This window comes from Aplysia californica, unplaced genomic scaffold, assembly GCF_000002075.1.
Source record: "Aplysia californica isolate F4 #8 unplaced genomic scaffold, AplCal3.0 scaffold00661, whole genome shotgun sequence".
Classification (NCBI taxonomy): Eukaryota; Metazoa; Mollusca; class Gastropoda; order Aplysiida; family Aplysiidae; genus Aplysia; species Aplysia californica.
In genome coordinates, this window is record NW_004797931.1 from 245,185 (window position 1) to 271,413 (window position 26,229).

Here is a 26,229-nt window from a genome sequence, read left to right on the forward strand (position 1 = left end):
GTTTAGAGAGGGTGCACTGTCAACAAAACTGTTATTTTGAAGAAGGTGGTTGATGTTGAAGAAGTTCTCAGGATGTTGGTTGTGTAATCTGTCAGTAAGTGGACTTTTTGATAGCACCTTTGAAGGATAGGGAAATTCCGAGTTGTTTGTGAGAGGAGGAAAAGCAAAGGTATGGTTAAAGGTTGTCTTTTTTGTAGATGTTATTTTTCTTGGTCTATTATGTTAAGTGAAACTGCAGGATGAAATTTATAACATGATACTGGCAATATGATTAATACATTGATTTTGTGCAATCAGAAATTTTTTCATTGTTCACTTTGTTCTGTTTACTGTGATAATGTTTTGAAAAGGTTACTGTGTTCTACAGCAGACTAAATGTTAAGAAGCTGACTAAGTTTTCATGAAAATCCACTGTTGTCCTTTATCACTTCTCTCACATTCGCAACACACAGTTCAGCAGTCATACCAGCAAATTCAAGAGAGGTGGTGAAGATTTAACCCTATCCGTACGTCGTGTTTAACTATCGTATCCATACGACGTGGGGAACTCTGAGCCACCACTTTCCAAAGAGGAAATTTACTCATTAATCCCATCCGTACGCTTTGCATAGCATTCTGTCAAATAAAAATGGTTTTTTGAGAAATACTGAAAGTTTCAAAGAGATCTTCATACTAGAAGAAGTATTCTTCTAAATTGTGGAGAATATATATACCCGGGGGTACAAAATGACCCCAGGGAGTTCGGATAGGGTTTAGATAAAATAAAAAAATCTATAAAAGTTCAAATTTTGGTACATGTATGTACTAATCTTTATTCTTTCATTAAATTCTATCATTCATAAATATAAGGTTTATTTCCTTAATTAACGAAAAGTTCAAGCGACAACATGGAATAAGCGTCATATATATATTAACATCAGCATTTGACCTATATGGTGCAATTTACATGCAGCGATGAGAAGTTCAGGATGGCATTTCTGTAAGGTTATAATAAATCCTGTAATTTTCTTCTTGATTCACAAATGATAAATACCCCAAAAAAATCGGTGTAGAGAAAAACATTCTATAAACAAATTGAAAAATCTCCCTTTATTGTACGGCTGCATTCATCTTTGATCGCTATTCTTAACATAGAGTCTCCTCTCTGGCAAAGACAGTTAGAGCTTACCGTAAACCTGTAAATAAAAAATCTCCAAACAGACAATTTATGACTTTGCAGTTGCGCATTGCTTGCTGTATAAGAAGAAAAGAAAGGTCGGGAAAGTACCCTTACAAGTTACAATAGAACCTGTCGAGACGTATAAGGCCAGTGTCGAGGCCAAAAAAATAACATCCAGTGGCTCACGAGCAGCAAGCCTACTTTTCAAGTTTGGCACCCTTCTCTGTTGTCAATCAATATCACATACATTGATGAATACATAGAGATGTAAATGTAAATAACTGATGATGTTTCTCACAATAAATTCGGTGCGTGTTAGCTTTTCGGAACAATGCAGTAAGTTCCAAATGCAAAAATGACTTGAACGTGAATAGCAGATGCTCTTTGTGATGAAAAAAATTCTGAATCACTACACAACCACAGCAACTGGCTTCACATGTTCTCCGTGGAGACAACGCGGCCCATTCAGTTTTTCTCCAGATCCTCTTCCAGCTCCTGCTTCTTGATCAGCTCCCAGTACAGGCCTCGCTTGGACTTGAGCTCTGAGTGTGTGCCCATCTAGTGACAAGAAACAACACATTTGTCAGACCTATGAAAACACGTACAAAATACTCTCATTCTCAAGATAAGATACCATGCACAACAACAGAATCTGTAATGCAATGGTTTGGCTCTTTATCGTTGCACGGAGAAGACATGAGTTCCAATCCAGCATGAGAAATTTATTTCATAGAGTAGTTCTGTCTGTCTGCCAGTATGCAGTATCCCACTCCATTCAGGTTGGCTCTGACAGGCAGGGTAAAAGCAACCAGCTTAAATGAATTGAATTACGTCTATCGAAGTGGAAACATAAAACATTTGCAATCATTCACAACTCGGATACAACAGATCACTGTACGCTGGCAGTCGGAGTAAAGTGAGCTTATCTATTGCTGAAAGCACAACTAAGCCCTGCCTTGAGAATAAGAGCGGTCTATCTCCACTTCTGGTCAAATTAGACTTATTTCAACTACTACTACTATAGAATAAAGCTGTCACATCTCTTATTCTTCATCAAATAAAGATCTAACCTCGCAGTTACATGTAGGCTATCTTAAAATATTTTCTCACTGTTGAAATGGAAATTTAGTCAATAGTTTTAATTTTTTTGAAAATTGAAAAACCCTTTTTTTCTCAAACTCAAAAACTATTCAAAGTGGGGTAAGGCCACTATGTAATTCTAATAGGCACAATAAGGATTAATAAAGTAGCAAAGTGAGAAAACCACAAATGCATGTCACGGAAAACATGATTTTCCTAATACAGTGGAGTCCATTTATAACGAGTCCTGAAATAACGAGAAGTCTGTTATAAAGACACTATTCCAATACACCGTTTTTTCCCTTCTTTATCTTTGCAAATAAAATACTGCTATTGCGCAATCAGAGTCACGCAAGTCGGTTATAAGGGAAATATTGCTGCTGCTGTGCACAGCGCACAGACCAATTACACATATAAAACCTCGCCAGTAGAGAAAGTTGTTGGTGATCCAGCTAAACAAAGCATGGGAGAGCCCACGGGAAGCAACAATGAAGGCCGCAGTGAATGAGTGGGGAGAGTGAGGCATGCGCAGACAAGCAGAACACATCGCGTGATAGGCCAGCCCAGTCTAGTTTATCCAGACCTACCAAGCCTCTTACTTCTCTGGTGCGGGATGGAGAGGTTACAATGCTGTGATAGATGGAGTGAATGTGTGACGTGCGCAAGCAGACGCAACGTTCCACAGGGTGTAGTGGGGTGGGGGAAGACACAGCGGGCGAGTTAGCCTAGAGCCAGAGCCCCTCCTTTCAGATAGCCAGCGCCGAGCTGTCAACATTGCTAGTGCTAGAAAAAGAAACCCGATTCGATTTTTGATCAAATAAGACCTAGAGATCAGGTTGAACAAAATCGTGATCAGGGGAAATACAAAAAGGAATAAACAGAACACCAAACTCATAGATAAGTCCTACTTTACTATTTCCCTTGAATTTATTACTGGATCCTTTATAACGAGAATCCTGCTATAACAGACATTTCGCACCGGTCCCCTCCCTCTCATTATAACAGGATTCCACTGTAGTCAGGTTTTTACAAAATTGTGACAATCTGCCTGACAAAATGTATGCAACTTAAGTTTTTCTCTTTCAATGTGGATGCCCCACACACACAGTTTTCTTTGAAGGTAGGAATTTTGCAACAATATAGTTTGTTTCTGCTAAGTTAAGATAGGATAAGATATTGACCACGAGGGAAGTTTTCGCCGATATACCAGAATAATATCAACATACAAATATTCAGCATCAACACAGAAATGCACTCGGTACATTCATGTTCAATGATACACAAGCAAGGAGGCACAACTCACTCAGTCGAATATGCATACCTAAACAGTGTGCGCCGTTGATACAAACAGCAGGATAACAGCATAACCTGACCCCTGTGGTACCTGATATTCCCCATACTCACCTCCATGATCCGACCCTTTGAGACTACAGCAATGACATCAGCATCTCGGATGGTACTCAGGCGGTGAGCAATCACAAGGGTTGTCCTCCCTGCGTACATTAAAAAAAGTTGAAGAAATTAAAAAGTCATAGAAGAAAGAACAAATCGACTCTTAAAATTGACAGGAAAATTATCTCCAATGCCAAAATAGAAAATAAAACAATAAAATTAAATCACACACTACACTGAAACAATCAGTAGACTTTGTTTCACAAACAAATTCCTGTTACCACAAACAGATTCCACTTCCCATTATTCCCCCAGACTTGATTCTATGCATTGTAACCATGAACAAATCATCTGGTTCGGTGAAGTTCATGTGATCAATGTTGTTTTTATACAGTACAACTTTCTCACCTTTGACCACTTTATCCAGGGCCTCCTGCACCAGCCTCTCCGATTCTGCGTCCAGAGCACTGTGGGGGAGAAAAATGTGAGACTTTTTAGCTTGGTCTGTTAATATTTTAACACAAATATTCAAACGACAATTATTTATCGTTTGTAAAATGGATAGACTTGTTCACCTCCCCCAATGACAGTCAGGGGCTTGGTTGCAACACTCAGCCACACACATTACAAGGATGAGAGAGCATAATTTTCTTTTAATCAGATTTGCAGAACTAGTTCAACTTGCAAGTTATCTTTATTGTGAAACACAACTTGCATAGTCCGATCTGAGCACAGGGTTTTTCACAATTCTGATTAGAAAAGGTAGTTTCAAAACACCTGATAAAAGAATTATGACTTAATGAGAGCATTGTTGAAATCACTAACAACATCAGGTACTGCCGCTTCCACCGGCTCACCGGACATGAAGAGTTAAATCAAAACAAGTGGACCTATTTTTATAGTTCTTTATCTAATGAATGAACTCCCGAAAAGAAATTCGATGTCGAAGTCTTTCGTAAAGGAATGCGTCCGAGCTGCTGCCGGAGATAAAGAGTTGAAGCCATCCTCCAACATTTATGTCATTGTAGACAAAATATTGCATCCGCAAAGTAAGAAAGTCTAAAGAACTTATAAGACTAACTCTACAATCTTCATCTATAGCATCAAGGCATCCATGCTAACCTTTTTCCTAGCACTATATCACCATGGTTTGAAGGAAACTGGTTATTTAAATTCAAGTCCTCACTTCAGAGAGACATGACCTCTAGCCCTGAATTAACATTATAATTATACACTGTGTTATACAAGTCTTGTCAAAGAGCTGACAACACACAAAAAGACTGTCTAACCTCGTGGCTTCATCAAGGATGAGAATGGATGGGTTTTTGATGAGTGCCCTGGCGATGGCGATGCGCTGTTTCTGCCCACCAGACACGGTCACGCCTCGCTCACCCAGCACTGTGCTGTAACCCTTAGGAAATTTCCTGATGAACGTGTCAGCATTGGCCAACCTGGCGGCCTCAATCACCTAGAATGTGAGAACAGAAGTTGGAGAACATTAAGCGTAGCCCTGTCAAGATACCAATTTTCTATAGACTGCTGCAAAGAATTTTAACTACTACTTTTTTAACGCAATTTTTTTCCAAATCTCCTGTAGTTTCTCAGAGCTGGTACAAAACCAATTCAGATTTTCAATATTTTACAGTTTCTGTATTGTTGGAGGTAGGACTGTCAGTCTCAGCTCCCCCCCCCCCCTCCATTGCTGTCTCAGTCTGTATATATCTTGCTCTTTGCCAATACTAAACCACAGTGATCATAATTTATTTGTATCCATATTCTTCTCCTTACTCAGATTCAACCCACTAGACTTGCTATTTTCTTGCACTTAATGACCGTTATTGTGTTGACATTCTATTCTTTTTATTCAAATTCAAACTAAACCAAACAGACGCTGTGACAATCCGGATGTGAAAAGGGTAAGGATCTTTCTCAAACCTCTTGGTCTGTGGCCTCGGGCTTGCCGTAGCGGATGTTCTCCATCACGGAGGTGGCAAACAGAACAGGCTCCTGGGGAACAACAAAACAAAACAGTACAAGCTACTGGTTTTTTATGTTTTAGCAAGCGTAAACCGAGTTTGCAACACAATTAGGTCAGAAAAGTGCCAGAGATTAGAGATGTTACAAGAGAGTAATAAACAATAAAAACAATTAAAAAAGAAGCAGAAAAAAAGGACGATAGATGTTTAATAGTAAAGATGGAGCAAACCACACCAGAGCAGCTGCCAACCACCCACTCAGGCTCTAGGGAAACAAAAAAGAGCAAGTGTACATGAGAAGTTGTACAGAAAAATATAAACGCCATCAGCCCCCCCTCCACACACACAGCACACAGCCAAATGAAGAAACACCTGGTGCAAAACTTCTAATCACTTGTGAGAAAAGCAATTTAGAGATTACATTAAAAAGTTTGGACACTGAATTCCTATTACAGCGAAACCTTCTTTTAAGTAGCTGGGGAAGGAGGGAATGAATAAGTGAGAGAAAGAGAGAGAAAAATTACAGGGCAATGAAGGAGTTAATTTTACCAAGACCATAATAATATACTGCTAATCTGTGTACCTGATTAATGAAGCCAATGGCGTGACCTCTGAGCCATGTGGGGTCAAAGTCACGAAGATCAACCCCGTCTAGTGTAATCTTCCCCGAGGTGACGTCGTAAAATCTTTCCAACAGTACTGCCAGAGTTGACTTGCCTGTCATTGTCGAGTAGATAAAGACACTAATAGTAATAATGTAATGTAAGTAACGACAGATAGAAGTAATAAAACTACAAATAAGGACCAATTTTGGAGCATACCTCCCAATTTAGAGGTGAGGTTGAGTTTATTAAGGTAAACATTATGTACGTAAAAACACTTAAGAGTAAACAAAACACACATTTTTCCCCTCATCTTCCAGTGAAAAAGCTTTATTCCGAGCAGCCTTTCATCCTTTTTTTCTGAGTGAGATGCAGGCTCAGTAACTGTGCTAAGAGATACAAATGTTGTAACAGCTGTCAGCCGTTTCAAAGTACTACTAAGCCAAAAATTTTGACAATTTTTAAAATTGCAGTTTCTTAACTCATTCTCTACGTATTATTTTCGGCTTGTGGACGAATTTTTTTTCGGGAGGGTGATTGAAATGATGACTAGTGGGCAGTTAAAAGGTCTTTGGGGCCACAAATTCAAATAAATATCAACGTATTATATACCAATATTTTCAGCATGGTTAGCAGAATTCATCTGTAATGTTTATTTATGTATTTTTCAACTTTAGTTCCTGTAAGAGACGATTATGCAACACAATTTTGATTGGATGCGGAAAAAATTTGAAAATAAAAAATTGATCATCTTTGGTGAAACTAAAAAAATATGTTTGCACCTAGTCAAATGATACATCAAAATAAAATAACCATAAATGAATATAGAACTGGAAAATATTGAAAAGTTTGCAGTTATTTACCTACATTCCATAATATTTGTACATTTTGAACATAACATCTGATATTGAAAAAAAAAAAAAAATGTTTTATAATCTTGAAAAACGATCACAAACAGAAAAATATCCACTTGTATCTTATATAGAATTATTCAGAATTGCATTTGGAATAAACCCTATACATGTCCTGAGTGGCACTTTTGTGTAATTTCATCAAAAAGTAGTGATTTTAGGGAGAACAAAATATTTTGACAATTTAGATCTCGACCTAGATCTAGCACTCAAAAATATTGATTTCTCAATAACAGTATTAACAGTGCATTGGCAATATGAGTCCAATCGTATCAATATTATAAAAAAGAGTCCTACATTTCTTTAGTGGGCAAAATAATGATAGATTGTGTTGCGTAAAATTACTAAGACTAGTGTCTGGGCTTTAATTTTGGCATCGCGATGAAACAAAGTCGAATAAACTACGAAATCGCGTTTCAAAACTGAATCTAAATTTCCGATTTTCAGTGGAAATGCTTGACCCGGAAGTCAACATTATATTATGACCTTTATTTTAACATGGATATGTGGACTGGAATAGAATCTAAGCTAAAATTGAAGATCGGTTCTCGAGCCGCCGGGGGCGGCTTAGCGTACTGACGGCACTTTAGCCCCCCCCCCCACGGCTCGGTGTAGTGAATCAGTTAATCAGTGCATGAGCGAGAAATGTTTTGTCAAAATTCGAATCTTAAATTTGGAAAAAAGCAAGGAAAGATGTATAAAGTATAATAAAGTAGGTACAATTGTTAAAAGAATGAAACAATTTTTTCTCTCTCCAGAAAAAAACTTGCTTTCTGGGCTTTGGACTTTACAACAACTTGCTGAAAAATGCTGTCTCAGCTACTGTACCATACCGTACATTTTTTACAGTTCCAGACAGAAACAATCACGGTTCTTGTTATTGATCCACAACAATAATGGTTCAAAAGTAAAAATAAATATATAACAAAGTAAAGTACTGAAACTCTTTATATTTTCTGAGTGCACGGGTTTGACTACGAGTGCACTTAGGAGGGCGTGCTGTGAGTGGGAGTGTATGTGCGCACATATATATATGTGTGTGTCTGCATGCATGAGAAGGTACGTGTAAATATTTTTGTGTGTTTGTGCGTGTGTGTGTGTGTGTGTGTGCGTGTGTGTGTGAGTGTATGTGTGTGTGTGCGTGTGTGTGTGTGTGAGTGTATGTGTGTGTGTGTGTGTGTGTGTGCGTGTGTTGAGCTTGTTGATGATTTCTCTTACCTCCACCCGAGAGACCAACCAAGGCCACCATTTGTCCACCGCGAACTTTCAAATTGAAGTTTGTTAGAATTTCCTGAAGAGGAGAACAAGAATAACTATTGAATGAAGTGTTGACAGCAATATTAACACTGTTTAGATCACAGAATAAAAGTGTGTAAGTCAACGAATTTAATGGCTCTGTCATAACTATGAAAGTATTAGGTTATTTAAGAGGTAGGATCTCCGAACTTAACATCTGTCACTGACAGGACCAGGCCAAGTGGGCTGAGAGTGAGAGCCTTGAAAACCTACAAAATGAACTGAGTTCAAGAAAACTCATCCTGATATTTTGAACCAGGGCCAGCTGCTCCATAGTCCAGCATGATACCAACTGAGCTAATGGAGCGCCCTTTAATCAGACAGAATCAGAAAGTATTAGTATTAGCAAACAGTGATATTGAAGTATAAATGATAAAACTATTAAGTGCTCAGTTTCTTTAGATCTTCTTCTACACATCTATGCAAGAAGCTGACAAGACAATCTGATATGTCCTTCAAACTCATAGAAAAAGAAAACACAGTTAGATGCTTTGCCATAGTAAGCAATAGACCTGAGTTCAAATCCCATGTGGGGAGAATTTTAATTTAATATTGCAGTCTTTCTTCTGGGATATTGTATATCCCTCTCCTACCTGGCGGGCCCGAACAGGCAGGGTCGAAGCTCGTCTCCTAGGTGATCTAAATTGTGTCAATGGGCACGTAAAAACATTTTCATTTGCCCCCCCCCCCCGAAAATGTACAGGTCAGTGCACAAGTGACAGATGACCTCCAAGTTCTGAGTTGAGTCCAGCCTAAAACTCCAAGTGTAAAGACATATGAACAGAAGGGAGAAGAGAAGAATATAAAAGCACACGTCAATGAATGGCCGGGTGCAAGACTCCCACAAATGCCATTTTGCAACATGGTGTTTGACAAAGTCTTGCACCCGCCATCGATGAAAGGAACATAAACTATTATCACTTAAGAACTAGACTCTGACGAAAAGCCATAATTTATTATTATTAAGCAAGAAAAAACTACCATGCGTGTACATTAATATATGCATGCCCCAGTCCCTTCAAAAACAACACATGGATACACACACAATATATTATATACATACAAACAACACAAACACACACATATATATATATATACAATCAAACCCGTGTAAGACGGCCACCCATTGTCAAGGAGAAAAGTGGCCGTATAAGACAGGTGGCCGTCTTAGGCAGGACTGATCAAGATAAAGAAAAACAAACCATTCCCATCTGAGGCCCCAATCGAAAGTAGCCTCATTATGTTGTCTTTGTTGTTGTTGGTTTGTATTTCGTTTGTAATTTTTATTTTGTCGCTGATTTTGCACAAGGGTAACAATAAAACGAAATGCATCAGACAAGGAAAACCGAGTGCCATGTTAAAACAAACACATGGGTCGCCACCACTGGGAGAACGAGCGACGCTTCTGTCACAAGTTCATGTTGACGTCCATTGTTACTTTGTTACAGACTGGGTAAATAGTGACCACTCATCTCACTTACGATTTGTATATGAGTTCTGGGCGGGGCTTATGGGTTATGAGGGATCACATGCTTACCTCACCAGCAGCTGAAAATTGGTACCTATTGGTCAACAGTGGGAGGGGCCTATGCAACATGATTGGTTGGAGGGACTACCTAACAACAATGACAGGTGATTGAATTATGACGGCTCGCCCACAACGCCAGGGGCCAATGCACAATTTATGACAAAACGTAATGGAGTCACTAAGGTGGCCGTCTAAGACAGGTGTTATTGCTTAGTGTGATAGGGGTTGTGTGTTAAATCATGGTGGCCGTGGCCGCGTTGGACAGGTGCCCGTTTTACACAGTTAAATTATATAGAAAAAACGCAAGGGGGGAAATGGAAAGTGGCCGTTTGTACAGGTAGACATCTTATAGAGGTGGCCGTCAGGGCAGGTTCGACCCTATATATATATATGTATATATACAGACACATAACAACATACACATGACAAACACACACCCACACTTGAGCCACACACATCCAAAACAGTACCTGTCCTGGTCTGCTGGGATAGTGAAAACCGACACTTGAGAACTCGATGTCGCCCATCAGAGCGTGAAAAGGGATGCTTCGTCCTCCGTCTAGGGGAATCTTTGGCTGGAGATCAATGTACTGGAGAGGAGGTGGGGGGGGGGGAGGATAAAAGAGTTGCATATGTTACTGTGCCATTATTAAATATAATAATAATTATAATAATAATAATGAAAATCATTTCTATAGTGCCCACTCCCGTGTAAACACAGCTCTAGGCCCTTTACATAAATGCATGTACGAACAATATTCACGCATGCGACACACACACGCACATACACACTCATACACACACAAACACACACACTCACGCACACATAACACGCACACATAAGCACACATATATAAGCCAAACAGACACACACACACACATTTACTTGCTTATCACATGCGCACGCTTACACATCGTCACGAAATGAGCACATATATATACATAAAATAATAAACACAATGCAATTCACAAAATACATAAATGGATACATAGTCATTTACATAACATTGTACTGAACATGAATCTACTGACATAAAAATGATGTTATTAAATGTGTCTTTAAAGATTTTAAAAATTTTGACTCAGATGTTGTATGTCTCAAGGGTTGGGGAAGAGAGTTCCAAACTGATGGAGCAAGGTGGGCAAACGATCGTTCAGCTAATATCAACATAGAGACAATTTTTCACAACTTTTCAAAATCTGAAATATTATTTTTGTTATTTAATCAGATGTATTCAAGTAACGAAAACTTGATTTTAAGAAAGGAGCATGGTGTTACAGCTTGAATTCATACTCTCCTTATTTCACTTACAGCAACTCTGTGGAAAACAAATGGATAAAGAATGAGAGAAAGAAAACCATAGACAAAAAGGGAGAGAGAGAGAGAGGGAGAAAGAGAGGGGGGATACAAAGAGAAAAAGATAGATAGATAGACAGAGTTTAAATAAAGAAAGGAGATATAGGGTGTGTGTGTGTGAGGGAGAGAGAGAGAGAGAGAGAGAGAGAGAGAGAGAGAGAGAGAGAGAGAGAGAGAGAGAGAGAGAGAGAGAGAGAGAGAGAGAGAAAGAAAGAAACAGAAAAAGGAGGGAGAGGGGAGGAGAGGAGGGCAAAAAGAAAGAAAGGGACAAAGAGTTATAAACAATTGAAAATACCTCAAAGACACGAGCTCCAGCCGATGTCCCGCGGATCATGTGGCCGAATAGCAAAGACATCTGAGCCATAGACCTGGGACAGAGACCGTAACGATGGACATTTCACATACATTATAATCAGTCACAATATATCACATACATTATATTATAAATCAGTCACAATACATTACATACATTATAATCAGTCACAATTCATCACATACATTAGAATCAGTCACAGTACATCACATACATTATAATCAGCCACAGTACATCACATACATTATAATCAGTCACAGTACATATCAACTGCTAAGTGTAAGACTCAGCCATACGTCATTTTGAAAAGTGACATAATTATCACTACCTTAGAATTGCAAAATTCTATCTGGCCATTTTTGGCCATTTTGAGTTACTAAGACTAAGACCATGAGGTCAGGAAACCAAATGTTCTATTCGCTCTACCAAAATCAGACGATTATTTGGAGTCGTTATCAAGATATTTAAAGAGTTACATGAAAAAAAGCTTGACAAGTGAAACTAATAATTTTTCACAAAACTGGATGCTGAGCAGATATAGTTTTGTATTCTAGGGTAGCGATATGATAACATAGTCTTACACTGAGGAGCCTATTAGAAAAGACTTTGTCACAAAACAAAATAGCGGTACAGTCAGAACTGCTCTACCGACCACTTGTCTGAGACAATCACCTGTAGGTTACACACCACTAATTCTCACTTCAGGCTACGAACAACTAATTGTCACTTACCAATTTGCATTTTTGTCCTATTTTATAATGGCACTATTACTATTCAAGAGAAACACCTGTCTAAAATGACAAATTTTCTCCTTGACAATAGGTTGTTGTTTTGAACAGGTTCAACGATATATCCAAACATTGGAAAATGCAAACAAAGCTGAATCATTCAATTCACAATCTGTATGCTATTGAAAAAAAAAAGAGAGTTTAAAATCGTTATAATGAGTTTTATTACAAAATGATTTAAAGCAGTAAATTAGTAAAGAACAAAGATACCACCAGTGATCAATAGGGAAAAAAGCAGAAGTTTGAATATTTGATCTATTTTGTCAATTAGTCATCCTTCATTTCTTTCTCGCTATTGCATGCCAGCAGTGACCTGGAATGGAACTAAGGATTGAAGTTATGGTGACTGTAGAGTTTGAAGCCCTGATCTTTTCACAGACATATAAGCATCACGAATACTGTTTGTTATGTGAGTTTAAAACACTGATGTTTTCACGGACATATATGTACACAAGCATCACTAATACTGTTTACTATATATACATTTTCATTTTCGGTGTCCTGCTCTCTAGAGTTGACAGATTTTGCAAACAGTACAATGAAGATTGTAGCTAAATCCATGAATCTCAAAAATGTTTTTGTTTTGTTTTTTCATTGTTTACTCTGCGTTGTTTTTAAGAGGTTTCCTAAAGAGGTAGAGATATGAGTGAGGATTAGAAAATTTATACTGCTCTGGTCAAATGTCTCAATTTTGAGATGCTTTTTAGTTTTAGTTTTAGTAAGCGTTTTACGGCACTCGCAACTGCATAAGGTCATATGAGCGCCAGAAGATAAGAGGTGTTACAAGAGAGTAACAAACATAAAAAAGAAGAAGGCGAGATAAGGACGATAGATGTTTGATAAGAAAGAAGAAGCAAACAATACCAGAGCACCTGCCAACCACCCGTAATGCTTTTTAGAAAAATTGGCTTGCTACAATCCCAAAGAACACATACGTCTGTCTGTGTGTTTGTGCACCAAGTGGTAAGTGAGTGCAGGCTCACAGTAATGTCAAGCATAAATCTGTGACATTGTGTTTACCTGGGTGGTCACTGGGATGTGACCTTGAGCAAGATACCATAACAATAGCTCAAAAACAGGATGTTACACTGTGGTGAAAAGCAATGGCAGGTTTGATTCCGAGTGGGGAATTTTTTTTGGAATATCTCGGTCTTTTCTGCTGGGATGTTGTACCCCTCTCAGCCTGAGTTGGTCCAGATAGGCGGCTCACCTTCTAATTCACTTAAACTGTGTTGATGGGGACATAAAAACACCAACAGTTTTTAAAAAAAGCAACCCAACTTCTCCCCCCCCCCCCCCCCCCGAAAAAAACCCAACAACCCTGCACAGTATGTATTTGTCCCTGGTGTTTACCTCTCTTTTAGTTTTAATAAGAGTTTTACAGCACTTGCAACACAATATAAGGTCAAATAAGGGTAGGAAATTAGAGGAGTTACAAGAGAGTAATGAACATAAAAAAGAAGGAAGAGAGATAAAGATGATAGGATTGGAAAGAAGGAACAAACCACACCAAAGCTCCAGCCAACCACCCACGTTTACCTCTCTATCATCTGCGTGGCCACCAGAAAGGAGATGAGGTCCCCAGCCTGCAGCTCGTGCATGGAGATCAGCCAGCCACCGGCAAACAGGGAGCCCAGGACAATTCCTGTAGACAGAGAAAAAAACAAACAGTTGAAAACTTACCTGTTTTCATGACCGCTTATGAGGTTATGACACACTTAAGACTTTGTAGTAGAGAAGTGAAGGCAAACACCAGAGACACTTTACGAATCTATCTCTCAAGAAATGGACTGTGCTCAAGGAGATGTCAAGAAGACACAAAAAAACATAAAAACAAACCGTGAAAATCCCTTTTCAGATTTTCGTCTCACAAATACGGTTACGAGATACAAGTACAAAACGAGATATCATTCTATCCCAAAATAATTTCTTCCTACACAATTCTCAGCACAGCCCAGTATATTTTATCGACAACGGAAAGCGCGTTATCTCCATCAACTCCTTTAACATTTAATGAAGTTGTATAAGACCACAATAAAATTCTCATATGAATTCAGTGAGGTTTCACGCTCTTTTATAGTAAGCATAGGTGCTTTTTACCCTCTCGTAAAAGGCATCAAAGAAGACAAGAGTCAGACATTTGGTTAAAGACGTGCATCTGATTATCCTTGGAAAGAACAAAAGAACCTGCAGGCAGGAAATATATTCCATGGCGATCAGATTATGTCAGGCAAAATGCAGGAGAGCTGTTAACCCTCTCCAATTGACCGGTCCGAAACTTGCCACAGTTTATAACAATAAACAAATTATGACGAGATTATGCACAACAGGCAATGGAGAGTAAAAAAGTTCAGAAGAAGGACAGCGACTTGTCATTACCCAGGTTCTTGTTGAACTCAAAATGTATTTTAAAACACAGAAGAGCAATAGAAAAGCTGCCCAGATCATCTACCACACAAATTTACCATTAAGGAACATGTTGGCAGCACCCTGGAAAGCTCCAATGCCAACGCCAAGACGGATGTTCAGAGCACTCGACTTGTTCACTTGTTCTTCATATAACCTGCATAAACAATTATTTTATAGTAGAGGGTTTTACGGTGCTCGCAACTGCATTAGGTCATATGAGGGCCAAGGGGTGGGTGTCAACAGAGAAGTCTTTACAGGGAATCAGACTTACTCTGCTCACCTCTCTAGCTTCAACAGCACAAGGTCTGCTTCAACTATCAAGGCACCCTGGAAATAGCAGGTCACAAGAGTGTGACAAACATACAAAAGAAGTATAGGAAAATGACAATAGTAAGGATTAGGAAAGAAAAACCAGCAGTTCCCCGTTGTAGATCAGGCACAGTTATGAGCGTGACATGAATCAGCCCATTTACAATTCTACTATGCTTGAACGAAAAATGTCCCCCCTTCGGGAATGGCCTAAAGACACTACAGTCAGTGGCACTGCCCCGGGGGGTTGCATAAACAAGGGAGCCAGTGTTTTTCAAGGAACATGAATACAGAATGGACAAATATCCATCAGTTAAACAAGTCATTTGCTGAAAACTTTACAAAATAATGTACATTAACAATTCATACTGGACAAACCTACATATTATTCTTCACAGTCTGATGAGGTGCAGAGAGATACAATATCATTAATTAAGGGACCAGCTCAGTCAGTCTAACGCGGTACAAATGCCCACTTCCCACCTTGCATATTTCTCTATATATTATATCGGTACTGTCCAAGTGGACCACATATCTATTATACTCCTGTATATATAATTGAGATATAAATAATAACACAGAGAGGTCAAGATACACGGGTTTAACAAGCTTTTGTAGCTGAGCACTGTTGTACAACTCTTCAGTCTGTCATTAGTAGGTTTTAGACAGCTGGACATTAGTAATGATTCATATTCGCATTACAATGAATTACATGTTATAAATTACAACTATGTAACACTGTCTAAGATGATCCCTTTTCTTCTCAACAGCGGTTGGTGGTCTTGAATAGGTTCAACTGTATATTGACCATACAGTTATTCTTACACCTTGAAAAAAAATAAAAAGAGGATAAAAACCTCTGTAAACCTCACTCAAATTCTTTCTTTTCCATGGCAAATGCACGTACGGTCCTCACGTTGCCTAGGGCCTCATCAGCCACAGCTGTCGACCTGGCAATCTGCTCCTGAGCATCTCTTGACAACGTCCGCAGCGCAGCACCGAGGAGAGTGCCGCCGATGATCACGACCGGGATGACGCCAAGCATGACAAACGTCAGTTTGGTCGAGATCATGAAGAGTGAGGCTACACAGCCAACTGTCTGTCAGGAGACAGAGAGAGGGAAGATATAAAGTTTCTCTTTATAAGGATTTGGATGAGGCGGCTCAGAACTATTTTATCCAAAGAGTACTGTACTATAGAGTGCAAAATAGCTCTGAAGCGATGATAAGTAAAACCATACAGCCTGCGAGGTCAGTCATCAGAAGATAAAAATAGCACATTCTTATACAGACCAAATTCAGCTTCTGCTAGTTAGCTTCTAGGTAATCGCCCATACTTATTCTCAGTTGAAATATAATTTGTGGGCAATCCATATTATATGCATCGTCTCTCAGACCATTTAGACGGCTCAGCACAAGAAATGACTATATATCCACTTTTCACCGCAACAAGAAAAATGTGTTTGAAATTCTGACGATTTTGAAATCTCTATATCGCAGTCAAAAAAGAAAAGCTAATATCTCGATACCGAATTAAGCTAGGGCTTAAATATTTAGAGAGGTAAAAGAACCGCTTAAAATTTCACTACCCCCATTGATTACTCCATTTCAACCTTAGATGGATATTGTAATTTCTTGCCCTCAGCTATCCAATGAGGGGAACCAAACAAAAACTGCTAATTGATTGACTGACCTCTCTCAGCAGTGTTCACACGTGTCCTTCCCCAGGCCTTCTGTGTAACTGTGCATACGGTGCATTGATTTTGCTGTGGGCTAGTCCACCTATCCTACCAAACTCCTCAACCCTATTTCCTTCCCTCTATTAAAAAAAATCACAGGGTCTAACGGTCAGAGCATCACATCACTTCTGACTGTGAATACAAAAGGGAATGAGTTTAGTTATGAGAGATTTCCCCCCCAGCAAAGAAAATGACGTTTTTAGGTCTCTCCTGAAAAAATACTTATGATAAATTGCAGCACTATTTCTGGAGGGGAAGAAATGAAAAAAAAGAAAGGTATCAGTTCAAAGCAGATTACCATAAATATATATGTATATACAGTCGAACCTGCCTTAACGGAAACCTGTATAAAACGGAAACCTGTCATAACGGAATCTCCCCGCTCCCCCCTTGATATATTCCTCTTTGATTACCTGTATAAAACGGAAACCTGTCCAACGCGGAAACGGAAAGAAAAATCCGCTCCCTTCCGAGGGTTTCACCTGTCTAAGATGGAAAATGCTTTGCCCGCTCAGCCCTGATTTGAAACAAAACTCGCAAGTTTGGTTCCGCCGGCTCAATACAGATGGTCAGTGTAGTGTGGGTGTGATATCTCACGACTGCCCGTGAGAGTGCTCGAGTAGCGAGCCACTACGGAAACTTTCCTGGGTAACCAGAAGCCAGTGGTGTGAAATTAGATTGACCAATGCCTGCCGCCCTGATCGTATGGCCAGCCGAGAAAAGAGTTCCTCGAATCGTTGTTACATTGATGGCAGTGAGGGATGGCATTGGTGGGTGGGACTAAGGGGGGAAGCCAAGGAGATGTTCAAACGTTTCTGTTTTTAATAGGTCAAACAGTGGTCCTATGAAAGGCAAGCACTGACGGTAATTGGATACGTAAGACTGACGCATGTCACTATCAGACATAATACTAAGAGCAGCTGAGAGGTGTAAAGTTTTGACCACTGCTTGCTGATCGGACAAGCGATCCTTGATCCCACCGACTGGGCCTTTGAACCCCCCCCCCAACCTCCACCTCCCCCCTCAATTCCCCTGTCTAAGTCGGAAAATGTTTAAGATTGAATTTTTTTCCCGCTCCCTTGCGATTCCGTCTTACACAGGTTCGACTGTATATATATATATAATAATATGTGTGTTCATTTTTTTTCTTAAAGCAACAATGATATAGAACTCCTCTATTTCCTCTACAAGTACCTGGGTCACAGCACGCAGTCCTTGAGAAATAGTCAGCTTGAAAGAACTTTTGAAATCCTGCACGTCGGAGGTCAGCCTAAGAAGGGAGTGACACAAAGTTGACAATTTTCTTAAAAGGGAAAGGACAACAAAGCTATTCTTCTCATCTTTCTGATCTTTCACTTTTAGCGAGAAGTTTTGAATCTCTGTTGGAAAATATCAGAACTAAGAAGATGACGTATTCACAGTAAATGTGTTCTTCAAATTATGTTGTCTTTTCCTTACAGATGTTTCAGGAGACAATAACAAACATTTTTGGTTTTTATATTTTACAATAAAAGCAAATCAAAGACAAAGCAATTTCATGATGAAAAAAGAATTCAAGATCTGATAATGTTAACAACTGACAATGCTATCATAAAATTTCAACTTGCCATATTGATCATATCTCATGAGGTCTCCAGTATAAGGGATAAGGGGATTAGGTCTCAACTGTAAAACTATGATTTGCATTCCAGAAAGGTTTTTTTTTAATTACAAGTATGGGTGCACTTAATTACAAGTTGGGACTTGGAAAATAACTGAGGTGGAATTAGACCTTACATGAAGGTTAGTAACAAGAAGCAAGTCTGAATAAAACCCTGGAGATTACGCTGGTAAAAACAGGAATTGAATAATTTACCAAGGGGGTTATTGTTCAGTTGTACAAGCCTTTTTAACCTGATGGACCCTAAAGCATTCTCGCCTGCATCCTACCTTTACTTTTCTATGGACTAAATGCTTAACTCAGCATGCAGTGGTGTAAATGTAGCAGTCAACTTATGGGAGCTCAGATGCATGGGTCCCGAAGGCTCAGGGGTCCAAGAATCAAAGGGTCAGGAGAGGAAGAAGACTATAAATAAATCATTTCAATATTTTTCTCGGAAAAAATGATCCTAGCAAAATAGCATCATATTCTGAATTGCAGGGTATGCGGCAAAAAATAATCACGGGAAGACAACGGTGCTGAAACTTTTTCTGATGTAATGATTACCTGTCCACCAGCTCTCCTGTTTTGTGAGTGTCAAAGAAGTCGATATCCTGGCAAAGTAGAGAATGGAACAGCTGTTTGCGGAGCCGTGCAGCCATGTTCTCCCCTACCACTGACAGCAAACCGATGTATGTGAACGTCAGCAGACCCTGGAAACAGGAGTATAGATTGGGGCTCATCAACTGAACATGGTAGAGTCATGGAACATATCAGTATTCTGCAGCCTAGATTAGTGTTAGTTTAACAGTTTGTATTCTTCTGCCAGGATAAGAAGAAAACAGCACAGCCGTATACATGTCAGAATACCAATACGGTAGTCTTCGTCTAATATGATCCCACCACTTATGATCCCGGTTCACGTATGATCTCACTGTTTTAAGAAAACAGAATTTTTTCTACACAAAAATCACGCCTAAGATCCCGCTATGAAGTACTATATTTGGTTAAAATACTGCATTTCCAAACAAATTTTCTGAATGTAAGCCTGGTGGAGTGCAGCTGATGAACCAAGCAACAAAAAATTTCTGATCATTGTACTGCCTGTTGTGTCACAGATCATCCTTGCTTGTGAATGCAATCAAATCTACGTTGTAAATATTGATGAGTAGGTACAAATACTACAATGCTTGCCCTAGGTGGGATCATGCCGAGGTTTCAGCTCGTCAATATTTTCGCCTTCTCCTCACACTGAACTGTGCATTTGCCAGTATTTTTACTTCCTTGACCATCGCAGTTGTCTTTCATCTCTCCATTCGAATTTGCTACACAGCCTGGATTTTGATTGGTGTGGTCACAATACAAGGGTGTGTTATGAAATGAGCAGGGAACTCAGTCAGAGATGTAAAGCTACAAATTTAGCACAGGTTAAGGAAGGAGCAGTTTGTTTGTGGCCTGTACCCTGGTGCAAGGTGAGAAAGGCAATGTTGATGAAGGAGGGGTGATGGGATGGATCTTGAGACTCATGGTTAGATAAGTAAAAATTGGTATGCATCATACCAGTGTAATTGGTCATCAAGTTCTACTCTTTGCTCACCATAACTCATAAAAACCCAGTTGTTATCGATCCAGGGTAATAAAAACCCAGAAGTCATGACAGTTCATCTCAAAGTAAGGGGAGATCATTTTACCAATTAGGGGCCTACCCTTGGATTCTCCCCCTGAGGAATCGCCTAAGATAGTTGTTTGTCTAAGATCCCACATTTTCCTTGCTCCCAAGCACTGAAATCTTAGGAGACAAGTGTATTTCACGAGCATGAAAAGTGTTAAAAATCTACCAAACTATAAAAAACCCTAGGCCAGGCCCTACTTGTAAACTTTCTTTCCATATGAGAGGAAAACAATTCAGGTTAATGAATTAGCAGAGAAGTAGAATTTCCGACTCTCACCTGAAGTCCATAAATCCCCATCAGTTTTATGGCAGGACCACGGATATCAGACAGAAAGTCAGCAACCTCTGTTGTCATGGCTGAAGTGTACTTTGAGACAATGTTGGTCAGTTCTCCCAACATCAGAGGGATCTGAATATTGACCATAGCAGCTCCAACAGCGGCCTGTTTTTAAAAAGGACAAAGCCAGATAAATGAGACATTTTGAACGAAAATCATGTGGGATAATCATATAATTCCTAAAATTGATAACGGCCGATATTGATGAGTGCAGGGCTTCTATTGGAACAGTGAAAGAAACAAAAATTAGCAATTATCACACTGAAGTTAGTCTGCAACAAGTGTGATATAAGTTAAAGACATAGCTCAAGTGTCTCCAGTTGAAGGGGTTTTCATATCTTCTCCATGGCTTTACATTTGCAAAATCTAAATAATATGTGCTCCAATGCGAAAGCAAAATTCAAAATCTATATACATATATTTGTGTGAACATTATACATACCACAACAGCGCCAAGAAGATAGAATATATCTTGCCACAAAAGCTGGAAGAATAATCTCCATTGGAACTGCGGATCTGTCTTCTTACTGTCATTGTTTGAGTCGTCATCATCGAGAAGACGGCTTGTAGGCCTTTGTTTTGCTTTGCACTGAGCAGTCACAAACAGTTTTGATAAGTCAAGGGGAAAGATGCGAAACTGTTCTGCTGCAACACACAGACCAGGAACTGCAGCTGCACACAAGAGAGGGGAAGCTTTAGGCAATCTTGATGGCAACTTTGAGAGTTTCTTACACAAACGTGCTCTTAACAATTTGAGAGCTTGCAGCTGTTTCAATGTCCTGGCCTGCCATGTCTCGAATGGTGACAGGCTGGAAGAAAAAAACCTGCCTTGTGCAATCCTGAAAACAAAAATTTCAACAAAAAAAATATTAAATATAGTACACATAATTTTTCTGTTATGCTTTTCGTCTTTTATTTTTTCTCTGTTAAGCTACTTCTATGGGTTAATAGGTGATATGTCCTTTTCTAATTTTCAATTCACTGAAACTCTCCAGGTTGGAAAAGTTAATGAGGAATTGTCAAGTTTCATTTGTTGTCCTAAAAAAACTGAGAAGTGTAAAATTCTCTTTGACATTAGCAGCATCCCCAGATCTAAAAAGATTAAATTTCAAGTTCAAGACATTTTTCTGGAGCCAGTTTGTCGAGCTTCCAGATTCCTATTTCAGTCATAATTTTAGAACAAAATCATTCTTAGCGTATACTTCACTATAAACATCTATAGCTTTCGACTTCTACTTCAGTATTTCAAAACATTGGGACCAGGAACCTTGTCGGTGCACAGTCTAACAAACATACAAAAAACATCAACATAATAACATAGTGATCTCTGCCTAAGATCCCACTTTCTATCCTCCTATATACTGATTATGGTGGATATTTTGACTTGATTATTATTATCGCACGAGGGTTCACAATGCCGTGAACGTAGTTTGCAGGCTACGTTCATGGCGCCCTGAAAGTAGTTTGCAATTTAAGAATAATCTTGCTCACTTCACCCCTAGCCTGTTCCTTTTTGCTTCGTCTTTTTTTTTACACCCCTCTTCCTGCCTTGGCCTTCTTCCATTCTCCCTTGTTTCTTCGAACGACATGTATTTTCAAATTGTCGAGTGCTGCCGTGTCCGCACACGGGATGAGGACTGAAGTCGAGTTCCATGCGCGGAACGAGCGAGGCCTTGTTGACTGCGACTGTTTTGCTGTGCCTGCCTTTGCCCTCCGTAAACTCTGCTGCATTCGGACCACCGCTGCATTAGGCCAATTTTTCATGCGAGTACAGTCAAACCTGTGTAGGACGGCCACTCATTGTCAAGGAGAAAAGTGGCCGTATAAGACAGGTGGCCGTCTAAGGCAGGTGGCCATCTAAGGCAGGACTGATAAAGATGAAGAAAACAAACCATTCTGTTCTGAGATTCCAACCGAAGGTTGCAGAATTGTTGTTGTTGTAGCTGTTTTCGTTGGTTTGTTTTTTGTTTGTTTGTTTTTTTATTTTGTTGCTCATTTAGCGCAAGGTTGACAATAAAATGAAATGTGTCAGACGAGTAAGACCGAGTGCCATGTTAAAACAAACACATGGGTTGCAACCATTTGACCCGGAGAACGAGCGACGCTTTTGTCGCAAGTTCACGTTGACGTCCATCGTTACTTTGTCACTGACTGGGTAAACAGTGACCACTCATCTCACTTGTGATTTGTGTATGAGTTCTGGGTGGGGCTTATGGGTAATGAGGGATCACACGGTTACCTCACCAGCAGCTGAAAATGTGTTACCTATTGGTCAACAGTGGGAGAGGCCAACGCAACATGACTAGTAGGAGGGACTACCTAACAATAACGACAGGTGATTGGATAATGACGGCTCACCCACAACGCCATGGGCAAATGCATGATTTATGACAAAACGTAATGGTGTCATTAAGGTGGCTGTCTAAGACAGGTGTTACTGTTTGGTGTGATAGTGGTTGTGTGTTGAAATATAGTGGCCGTGTTGGACAGGTGGCCGTTTTACACAGTGAAATTATATAGTAAAAACGCAAGGGGGGAAATGGAAAGTGGCCGCTTGTACAGGTGGCCGTCTTATAGAGGTGGCCGTCATGGCAGGTTCGACTGTATTCCTGTGCAGTTTCCTCATTCAATTCACTTTGAGCGACAAGTAGCGTTTCAGTCGAGCCTCTGTGCCAATGGTGGATGATTCACGGCGCCGTGACCATAACCTGCAAACAACGTTCATGGCACCGTGAACGTAGTAACAGCGTATTATTATAATCTATATATATAAATATATATCCGGGAGGACTTCAGTAATGAGTGACCACGATGAGACAGAGTAGAACAGAGGGGTAGGGGAACATGCGACTAAACGTAGAACGACCGAAACTATTTTTAGGTAAGGCGGCCATCTTGTGTGACGTCAGACCAGAATACCCCTCAAATCACGTGACTACATGATCTAAACGTAGCCAACCGCATGGCACCAAAGATCGTGTTTACTTACCATGGCACGACGTTTGGTGAGATATTTTTCGAGGAGACGTACCGGTAATGAGATATGATGCAGTGTTCCAATGATGCTGCTGCTTATCTCTTCTGCGCATTGTTTATCAGGCTGGGGGGGGGGGGGGGGGGGGGGGTAATCGCTGGGCGTCTTTACGGCAATTTTAGTGTGCTTTCTTGTCTTTGCGTTTTCCATGTTTCGACTTCAAGCAAATCAGCGTTCTTACAGTTCTGAGCATCAACGATTTAAACCATCTTCCATCACCAGAGCATGGCTGACGTGCTGCAGTTAGCCGCAAGTGTGAAATTTTAGCGTTCCAAACACATTGATACGGATTTATACTTCAAGCCACTGACCCAACATGTCGTTCCATGCGGTACCTCCAGAGATTCTCTACTGTATCATGTTCACACGATCTTTGGTACCTCCACGGCCTTATAAAAATAGTCTGTGGGTATCCCAGGTAGTGATGACATCACATTACTAAAATTAGCAGCCAATCAGGAAGATGTGTCATTCTTACGTTTAGTTGCATGTGGTAGGGGATAGGGGTAGCGTTTGGTGTAGGGTTAGGGTTTGGGTTTGAGGTAGGGTTAGAAACTTTTGTGATATGGACATTTTTAAAAAGATCTAGATCTACTAGATTTCTAGATCTAGATGTAGATCTAGATTTAGATATCTAGATCTAGATCTAGATCTAGGCTAATCCAAGTTTATCAAGCAAATCATCTAAGACTAATGAGGACAGCAGACGTTTTTTATTTCAGTGCAGTTGTAGAGCATTCTCTATAATGTCTATATACAAATACTAAACGTTTCAAAGGTGACCTAAGCTACGCTTATAAGACCCATGTCTGCTTCTACAAAAAGCGCTTTGTTATTGTTTCCGATACGAATAAAAATCGGACACTCCACACTGACCTTGTTCCATTACAGGTGGGAATCCTCACTCCCAGTCCCAGTAAAGTTGTGGAATTCACAATTCCTCTTCCACAGAGAGCATTTCCAGAATTTGATATCACAGAGACAGTCGAGCTGGATTTCAGGAAATTCCCAGCAGATCTAGCTAAAAAGTGAGTAAACATGACTGCTACGTCAATAAACTAAGACACTGATATATGCATAATTCCCGTTTCGTTTAGTGTATTTATTAGTATTCTATTAGTCTTTCGTATGTCATAAGGAGGTCGCCATGATTGACCTATGGCCATTTGTCAGGTAGTATCCAAGAGCTCAGGCTCATTTTTGGAACCTCAGTAAGGAAACACATTTTATATGTAATAGAGACAGTTTAACATTAAATTCAAGATATATACACTAATAAAAATAAACACATTACAGATTTTAAAAGTAAATGTTAACATTTAATGTCTGCCAAAGACTCAAAGGTATTTTGAAGCAATTTATTAAGTAGCCAACATGGCAAAATTATACCAAGGGAACGCACTCACAAAACTAATAGAAAAAGAAAGTAAGAAGTGGGCGTCGGCTTTCGCTTACTCGAGTCTTACCAGATACCAGACCTGCCTTTCAGTCCTGTTATCTTCGTATGTCGCGAATAGGTATCGAGGCATTAACACGGCTGGGCTGACAATGAAATTAAACGACAGATAGTTGCTTCACTTATTTTTCATTCTCTGTTGCCGCTAAGCGTCGAGGGGAGATGCAGTTTTCTGAGGCAAGCCAGCTTCGCAGTTCTTCCAGTAGGGATATAATTATTATGATCTCTTGACACCCTCAATCCACATTTTGCGTGGCCTTTCTCTTCCTTTATAGCGTGAGTGCTTAGCGCTATAGGTTCTCGAGGCTGGCTGGCTAGGTGACATACGTACAAACGACAGATTAACTTGTAATAATAGGAGCAAAATGAGTTTACTCCTGAAAAAAGTCAAAATTCGGCTCAAAATTATGGAATTTAAGTTGTAGACATTTTTTAGCTTCCTCAGCCTCTCCTACAACTATTTCATAGCATAAGAACCCCCCAAAACCGTATTTTGTCACATACCGGGCATGTTTGTCACCGCCATTTCCTCATAAAGTCAGTATTTTCTTTTTCTTTATCGGCCGTTTTCTCATACTTTTTAAAAAATAACTCCACCATTTTTCATCCAATCTTCATGAAATTTTCTCAGAATGAAGAGAAGATGTAATACAAAAAATTTGTTTGTTGAATTTTTTATATATGAAATAGATTTTTGTTGGTGGTTTTTGAGTGTGGTTTTTCACGGATTTTTTTGCAAACTTGACTGCTACCTCAGGAAAAAATTCATTAAAAAATTTCTAATTCGTTTAGGAAAAAAAACAACAAACAGATTTTTAGATCTTGTGTTTGTAAACACGCATGAAAAATACCCAATCAATTTCCATGAGCGATAAGTGCGGTATTCATTACGTAAGACCTGTCAACACAATCCAATATGGATGCCGTATCCATGGAAACGAAACTTTTTTCTCAAATTTGATTTTGGATTTTACGACTCCTTACTACGCTTGTTATATGTGTGAAATTTGGTAAAATTCGGTCCAGTAATAAGCAAGACAGCCTTCAGGTGTAGCCCCCACCCCACCCCCCTTAAACTACGGTACTGTGTGTGCGGTCAACTTCGTCTATACCGCACGCATATGAAAGTGAATGCTGGGCACTTATTATTACCAAAAGTACTGAAAGTAAACTAGACGCAACAGGAATGTGTTTCTTATGAGACTGTTGGGAAATTCTTTACAGGAAAAAGAA

At 39.6% G+C, this 26,229-nt stretch overlaps 1 protein-coding gene across 2 annotated transcripts; it reads right to left on the reverse strand.

Moving 5' to 3' along the window:
* Positions 1-783: 783 nt before the first annotated feature.
* LOC101862832 (mitochondrial potassium channel ATP-binding subunit) lies at positions 784-24,716 on the reverse strand. Of its 2 annotated transcripts, none has more exons than XM_005108116.3 (17): positions 24,417-24,716; positions 20,949-21,345; positions 20,447-20,611; positions 19,065-19,210; positions 18,053-18,128; positions 15,993-16,219; positions 14,868-14,965; positions 13,942-14,047; positions 11,597-11,669; positions 10,415-10,534; positions 8,339-8,411; positions 6,191-6,324; positions 5,567-5,638; positions 4,921-5,099; positions 4,040-4,098; positions 3,644-3,732; positions 784-1,717 (listed from the first exon to the last, which is right to left on the reverse strand). In XM_005108116.3, exons 1-17 carry the CDS (start codon positions 24,578-24,580, stop codon positions 1,625-1,627), a joined length of 2,271 nt encoding a protein of 756 aa, XP_005108173.1. In that variant the 5' UTR covers positions 24,581-24,716; the 3' UTR covers positions 784-1,624. The 2 variants fall into 2 exon arrangements, with proteins under 2 accessions (XP_005108173.1, XP_035828246.1); XM_035972353.1 differs by having other exon boundaries at positions 20,949-21,178; positions 24,417-24,509.
* Between the last annotated feature and the right edge of the window lie 1,513 nt (positions 24,717-26,229).

Bases quoted from the DNA above. Each gene is read 5' to 3' on its own strand.
- LOC101862832 (XM_005108116.3), bottom strand. From the start codon at position 24,580: ATGTTTACTCACTTTTTAGCTAGATCTGCTGGGAATTTCCTGAAATCC. The intron at 11,670-13,941 runs GTAAACGTGGGT...TCTCTGTCCCAG, and splicing joins GCCACGCAGATGATAGAGAG to GTCTATGGCTCAGATGTCTT. The intron at 5,639-6,190 runs GTACACAGATTA...GTTGTTCCCCAG, and splicing joins CCATTGGCTTCATTAATCAG to GAGCCTGTTCTGTTTGCCAC.